The sequence below is a fragment of the Pterocles gutturalis genome, unplaced genomic scaffold (assembly GCF_000699245.1).
Source record: "Pterocles gutturalis isolate BGI_N339 unplaced genomic scaffold, ASM69924v1 scaffold11427, whole genome shotgun sequence".
NCBI lineage: Eukaryota > Metazoa > Chordata > Aves > Pterocliformes > Pteroclidae > Pterocles > Pterocles gutturalis.
In genome coordinates, this window is record NW_010110303.1 from 67040 (window position 1) to 74996 (window position 7957).

General features: G+C 36.6%; 1 protein-coding gene across 3 annotated transcripts in view; it reads right to left on the minus strand.

The window, feature by feature from the left end:
- Positions 1 to 7957, minus strand: part of FAT1 (FAT atypical cadherin 1) — a 100563-nt gene that overhangs the window by 36013 nt on the left and 56593 nt on the right. For all 3 annotated transcript variants that reach the window (XM_010073306.1, XM_010073305.1, XM_010073304.1), the window contains exon 6: positions 5649 to 5788. In XM_010073306.1, the coding sequence (XP_010071608.1) occupies positions 5649 to 5788 (140 nt within the window). The remainder of the gene's footprint in view (positions 1 to 5648; positions 5789 to 7957) is intronic.

Sequence of the window (7957 nt, forward strand, 5' to 3'; positions counted from 1 at the left end):
ATATGACCTTAAATATGTGCTTTTTTAACACTGTCAAGATTACAGAGAATGTAATAAAGCAACACAAGCACAGTTGTTAGCTTCTTTTTAAATTCTGTATAAATAAAATACCTTTTAATGCATCTTGGAAGAAGAAATACAGAAAGGTCCAATACAGTCAATTACACAGCATTTCAGTAAAAACACCTGCTCACCGAATACTGGTGCTCAGGAAAACGAAAAATGAAATCAAATGAAGATGGCAAACAAATTAAAAAACCCCAACCCTCAATACAAATCAAACTATATATGTGCCTTAGCATAGCTTCCAAGAGGATTTGCTCCATCATCTTGCTGGGCACAGAGGTGAGACTGACCAGCCTGTAGACCTTACCACTAAACACATGAAGAGACATCCTCCAAAAAGGTACTGTTGGGCTGAGCAGATAAGGAGATAGCTCATCATAATGTACAGCACTATTAAATATGAATTATTAACAAAAATATTGCTAAGGAATAAACATGATGACTCAGTCACTACAAGTGTCTTGTTCAGATATTCCATTACTTGTCAAATTACTTGCTCAGGCACGCAGTTTTTCTCCATACTGGTAAACACAACTACAAATACACAATTTTATCTATTAGTGCAACAATTTGAAATGTACCTAAAATCCAAAGTTTATCTTTGATTCAAGTGAAACGTGTTTTATCTACATACTTTAGGATTCATTTCTCACTCATTGATGTTGTTACTTTGTGCCCCTTTACAGATTCTGATGGACAAGTGTAATATGAGTTGATGGACAGCCTTTCTGTAAGCTGGCTAACTGCATGCTGGGCTGCATTAATAAGGGGAGCAGCAGCTAGGGGGAAAGGAATTATTTCCCTCTATTTGACACTCACTGATGGAACTGCAGATCCACTACAGTTTTGGGCACTGCGGTGCAAGAGAGATTTTGACAAACTGAAATGAACTCTGTGAAGGGCCATTAAAAACAATCAGGATGTAAAAGCTTTTCATCCACTATGTAAAGGGAGGACTGCAGGAAAGAGAGACAGATTCTTCTCAGAGGTGCACAAAGGACAAGAGGTGACACTCACAAGCTCCAATAAGAGAAACTACAACGACATCAGAAAAAAGTATTTTTCATGGAGGGCTGTTAAACACTAACATAAAAGGATGTCCACCGAAGAGGTGGCACCCCTGTCATCCCAGGCACTTAGAACCTGACAAACCCCTGAACAACTTTATCCAACTTTACAGTCTTCTCTGCTTTGATCAGTAGTATTAACTAGATGAAAGCCAGGGTCTCCCTAGATTCTGAACTACTAAATAAATATACTAAGGAAGTCTTACTTTCAAGACAGGGATTCTTACTGATGCTAAGTGACAGGTGATAGATGCTTCCTTTTAAATATAAGAGGAACAAATTTTCATATAAAGTGTTAAGGCCTTCAAATTAAATGAAAGGCACCTCAAGTAATAATTGTGAGTGCAATTTTAAAGACCCACACAGAAAAATATGGGTTTGTGCACTTGAGAATGAAATACATGAAGAGCTTGCGTTATTCTAAAGTAACATGTACGGTACAATAGAAACAACTATATAAATTCTCAATGAAATTATTAGATTACATTCAATTGAAATGTACTAATAATGTCTCTTAAGAAAGAAGTTGCATATCAAAGAGGCACATTATAGAAAAGCTTGATGTTAATAGACAATGTGATCTTTGAAATAAAATAGTTTGTAACTAAAGAATCCTGAGTCACTTTCCAAGGCTATGCAAGGCCTGTGTTGCATAATTGCTCTCAACAGAGCTCTGCTTCCTGACAGTGATGCAGCCTGGTCACACAGATAGAGAACAAAGCAGCCCAGGATTATTTAGCAAAATTATTTGACAGGTGAACCCTAAATTTGCTTTAGAATGCGCTGATTATTAGTAAGTTATAGCAGAGATGTGTACCATTGACAAAACATACTCAGTGTGTAATATTTCAACATGATGTTCTTTTAGATTATTTTATCCTAATTTATCATCTGCTGATTCTATCTGGGGTTTAAAATCTCCTCCTCTCTCCATTCATAATTACATTATAGTTACATTGATGTGGTTATAATCATTTTGAAAAACAGTTATATTATCCAGAGATAATGTAACTACATTCCAGTTCTAAAATGTCTCTGTGGAGCAGTGTGGTGATTGCAAGCAAAAATGCACATTTAATCAACGAAGAATATTCTATCCTTCATTCTCAAAGCATAATATACATATAAATTTTGCATAAAGCAAGATTAAATATTCTGCAATAGCACAGCACTAGGTAAAATACTGCAATTAGTTTTAAACCATCTGAAGTTTTACTTCCAGTCAAAAAAGTTGACAGACATAGCAAATACTGGAAGCAGCTACAGCTAGAAATGGGGTTTTTCTCCTTCTCCCTTCTCCACTCCCCCCCCAAAGCAACTCAATATTTCATGTATTGCTACTTACCTCCTGTGAATAACCTTTTATATTTAAGGCTAAAACACTATAATCAAACATTAGTACATTGTTCTGTTTTTTTAATGATATTCCTTCCAAGTGTGACACTACTTGTCTCTAACATCATCTGTCAAACACCACTACTGCAGGCCTGGAATTTTTTTGTCCTTGTTTTGCATCACACATTTGGCATTTAGATGCATGCAAAATTCTAACAGCCTCCACGCCTACTGCTGCTGTATTTTTCAAAAAAGCTATTTAACTTAAGTCCTGAAAGAGTCAAATGCTCTGCAGATGTTAATGGCCTAAGGCCAGCAAATGCCTTCTATTTTAAAGTCAGGCTCAATAAACTCCTTTTACACAGTAAGATTTTAGTTTCTTGTCCCTCTCCCCAGTGTTTTTAAAATGTCATTTCCTTTTTCAAATTAAAAGTAATTAATCTGCTGTTAATCAAGGTCTGTTAAATTGCTTATTGTATTTCCAATGTTTACAGCAATTACTTTGTAAGCTAAAAGCTGTGTATGGCATATTGTTGTTCCTAATGTATGCACTCAGTATTCAGATTATTTTTTTGCCTGTTATTCCATTTTAACTGTTTATCAGCTCGTAGAAGAATCCAACACAACATCAACACTCAAACTTTAATCATCATTATTTCAGCAGTGAATAATGGAATTTACACACTGGCAGCCATAAATCACACTTTCCAGTTTGATTTCATATCAACATTTTTAATTGCCCTGAAGTTAAGCCTCATCTGAAATGCACTGTCTTAATGATAGTCCTGAGGACTATCTTAACATCAGTCCATCTGGGTGGGCCAGAAGTTACGGGGGAGAGAAGACAATAAGTTAAAATCAGAAGTCTGTTCACGCACCAACAGTTGCACAGTTTGAATTAATCCCTGCTCCTCAGTCTATATACCACAGTAACATAAGGCTCAAATAGCAACAGCCTAACTTGTGCTTATCCCATAAGCAGGGGAAAAAGGAAGACAACGCAAAGGAGGTCTTTGTGCTCGCCTGTAACAGAAACCGCAACCTCTACTCCTGCCAACTCTAGCCGAGAGAGGAAAGGAAAGACATGAAAGAAAATAACACAAAAAAGAATCACAGAAATAAGAGATGGTAAATTTGAGACTACTACTCCAATTCTTCTGCAGAAGACTGCTGTGGTAAATGTTTATAGTGTTCACCCAGCTATACAAAATCCTAAAATAACAAATTAATTTGAAGAAATTAGACAAAAGCTACTTCCAAGAAGAACTCCCAAGAATAACTAAATGAATCATGTAATCCAGAGGATGAGAAAGAGCGACGGTTAAAGTATTCTTGTGACTTTTCAATTCTTGGTTGTTCCAGAAGACAACATAAACAGCAGCATAAGCTAACAACTGCAGCAGCAGTGGATAGAATATCTGCAATCATGAAGACCACAAATTCAGTCTTCCCTAGTCCCCAGGCTACCCCAACACACTCTGCATGGTGGTATTTTCAACTGCCTTCTCAGGAGGTGGAGGAAGTCCATGTGGAAAGCCTCCTATGGTCTTTCTGACTTTCCTGGCAAAGGGGATTCTCTTTTAGTTGGATATGGATTTCTTCTATTTTTTTTCAAACTAATTCATGCCTTCTATCCAGCATTCTGTAATCAGTAGAAATGAATCTGCTCAATATTTTTACGATATTTTTACTACAACTAGGCAATAGGATTCTCAAAGCCTTTTATGGCGGTTATCAGCACCAGCAGCAATGGCACCACGGCTATGATAGCAGCAAGTTCTGACTGGGGGACACATTGCTGTCTTTGGAGATTCATGGTCTAGAATATCACTCACAATTGTCACCATTAAAGAAAAAGGCAGCTTTCAAACAAAACTGCTAGCTTTACAATCTTCTACTATCGAATTTAGTCTATTTGACCTATCAGTCCTCTAGACATAGTCAGCTCAATAAAGAATCTGTTTTAAAACCTACACATTGACAAGAAACATCCTTCCCTCTGGCTGAATGGAAGACGACAACACAAAAGACATTAGAAAAGACGACCAAAAAACATACATACTGCACAGAAGTTGAACAACAAGAAATTGCGTTCATAACACATTTCCATGTACAGAAAAGACAGCAGCAACCACTTATTGCTCTTTGAGCACCTGAGGGGTAGGTCAATGATAGACATAGGTAACACAGACATATCACTGACCCAATCCAACAGTCTGAAATAAGTAAATAAATAATTTCCTTTCTATTTGGAAGAAAAGTGGAGCTCCTCTATGCTCATGGCTCCATTCACACCAATCTCAGCTAAACCTTACCTCCAAAGATTTTCAGGTTCTGGGCTGGGAAAGAAACTGGATGGAAAAAACAGGAGGGATACACATCATAACCTACTTTACCACGAGTTATTTCCAGTGGTGTCACAAAAGGCTTCTGCCTTGAAGTGGACTTATCAGTCCAACTGCAAAGAACTGCCACCACCATAGAGCCTTGGTAGAGAGGTAATTTGAATAAAACTGGCTTGTCTGAGATTGCTACTTTTTGGAGAGTGTTTGGTAAGCTCTACATACACTGAAGCTAAAAGAAAGTGCTTGGGAAGATACACAGATACACAGAGATGTTATAATCTAGACTACCATCTGTTTTTCTATATGCACACCATGCAGAAGAAGCAGCACAGTTTCACAAAACGGTAATTGGACATTGTACAGTTTGTCATCCACAGATCTTGGGGAGCAGGGAGGGAACCAAACAACCTTACAATGGTTGTCTTTTGAATTTCAAGCAAAGTAATCATATTATTTGGTGATCTGTGGGGAGCTGGATAGAGGAGTAATTCAGATAAGAAGTATTAATCCTTTTCTTGTGAGTCAATCATGCATGGAAGGGCTTAATTTCTGTTTGCATTTACTCAGCTAATACAGGAATACAATATAACTTAAAAGCTGCTGATTCAGACTATAGCACAGTTACACACAACCTTCCACCTGGACTACCAAACAACGTGGCTATATGAATATCAGAATCCACTTCTATTTTCGATAGGGTCCCTAATTTATATAAACCATAGTAATTGTCCAGGATTTATAAAAAAAAAAAAGGTAAAGGGAAAATGCAACAAGCTCCCCACCTCCCAGCTACAAATTCCTTCTTCTATAAGCACTTAATTAGAAGGTCCATTACCTGGGTGCTGATGGATCTGGTTCCATCTGTTGCTTCTACCGTCAAGTTGTAATTTGATTTCTGTTCTGCATCAAGAGGTCTAGCAACAATGATAGTCCCAGTGCCCTTGTCCACATCAAATCGACTGTCATAGTTGCCACCTTGTTCAGGAAATTGGGAAAGGAAGAAGTTCATAAAACACAGTATTGCTATATTATTTTCATGTATGGTCATGTTCTGTCTTCAGATGGTTAATGAAGGTGGAACTATATACACACATACATATATACACTTATTTTAAACCCTTTGTTTTTTCTGGTAATCTGTTATGCTGCTACTTACAGATAATTAAAACTGATTAGCTTTCAGCAAAGCTGATTTGTCTGGCTCATAGAAAGTTAGCAGGTAGATTCCTAGCAAGATTCTCTACTTTTTTTTTTCCAACAAGAATTTAAAGATTCCAAATAGCAGAAAACTGAGAATTACTAGGTGAAATGTGAGTTTATTTTTGAAAAATATACTCTGTGACAAAATAAAAGAAAATCCCAAATCAGAAATACTGTCGAATTTGTTATCTTTTGGATCAGAGTACAAATTACTATACTTATATGACTACAGATAGTGCTGAAAACGCTACAGTACCTCCAAAGGATTCTCATCTCTATGCTATTTAAAGAACTCACTAATTGCTACTGAGATAAGCAGAACTCATCTGAGTGCTGTGTTTAAATGCCCAATGTTTAAATATGGCCAAGCACCTTTTCTGAAGCAAATTATCTTTACTTCCCTTGTGAAACTTTCAAATTACCCTTTGAAATAGTTAAATAACTGTGTAGATCAATAGCTACACTTAGTCATTTAAACACTTAATTGATCATCATCATGCCACCCTGAGCACACTGTCATGAGAATACAATGTCCATTAAGTCCAAATATTGTTAGCAATGATAAATACTGCAGTTTGACTACAATTGCTTTAGACCTCTCAATAAACTACCTAAAATGAAGGAATCAATTTTTATTTTGGCAAGCCAGTTCTCAACATGGCAAAACAATTTCTCCTAATTATGTGCATGAGTTTTTCTGATTATATTTTACAAGGATAACATTTAGATATAATTTGAGTGCCTTTTAAAAAAAAAAAAAAACTTTCTACATGCTTTGTTCTGTAAACTACTGAATGCCTTTTATGAAAAACCAAAGCTAGAAGTGAGGCGGTGAAGTTCCAAAGGTTACAAATTTATACTTAATCCAAGGTGGAATAGTAAACACTGAAATGGGCCTCCATTCCCATGTAAAAATGGATTTCACCTTTAGAAGGTTCCATTGCATGACAGACATATCAGTTTAGGAAGATGGGCTGGATTCTGCTTCACTGGATTTAATGTATTTGACACACACAGAGTTAATGTAATTTTTTTAGTTTCACTGAAAATTCTTACTGGCCCATCAGCAGTTTCTGAATCACAAGAATGGCCATAAACTGGGCAGCATGAAAGGCAGCAAAATCTTTTAATGGTCTTTGTGCAAGATGTCAGCTTCAGAAAGCAATTTTGGTTTTTTTTTTTTTTTATAGCTGGCACATGATGCCATTTTCTCAGACGGCTCAGATGTCTCAATGAAGTCACCTCCATTTTAAGGGAAGAGTAGGGGGAATGGGTATGAATCTGTTCATTCAGTTTCCCTGCTACAAGGACAACCTCTCTAACCAACTTTTTTTTCTTGCTTAAAAAGGAAACCACAAAGGCCTTGCCTAATTTTTGTAGTAGTGGTGATATCTGGTAACCCGCTGAAGCAGAACTCAACCCAAACTTTGCATCCGGTACACTGAAAGTGTAACAGCAACAGTTTTGGCCAAAGGCAAAACTGGATGCTCTGAATTGATGCTGTGTAAATGTAATGATGACAAAACAAAACAAAAACGAACCTGTCACAAATGCAACTGTGAGCACTTTGATTTCCGAAGGGTTAATAAAATAAATATTTTACAAATGTACGCTTTCATTTCAGATCTCATAATCTGGTAATAAATTATGTGATCTCAGCAGATACCTTCTGCTGTACAGTTCAGGTCACAAGCCATCTGAAAGATGTAAAATACTTCACTAGCAAGCTTGTCTCCTGGCTCAGCCAAAAAGAAAGAAAGCATGGAAAGCAAGCACAGAACACAAAGGAAAGCTGTCAATAAAATTAATTCATGCTGTTAGAAACAGTAAAAGAGGGCAGTAAAGTGATCACCTGTAAGAATAGCTGATAACTTCACAACATGATCAAACTTTCCAAAACACTTTTACCAATAAAACAGTCAAAATAAAATGGTTTATTTTACA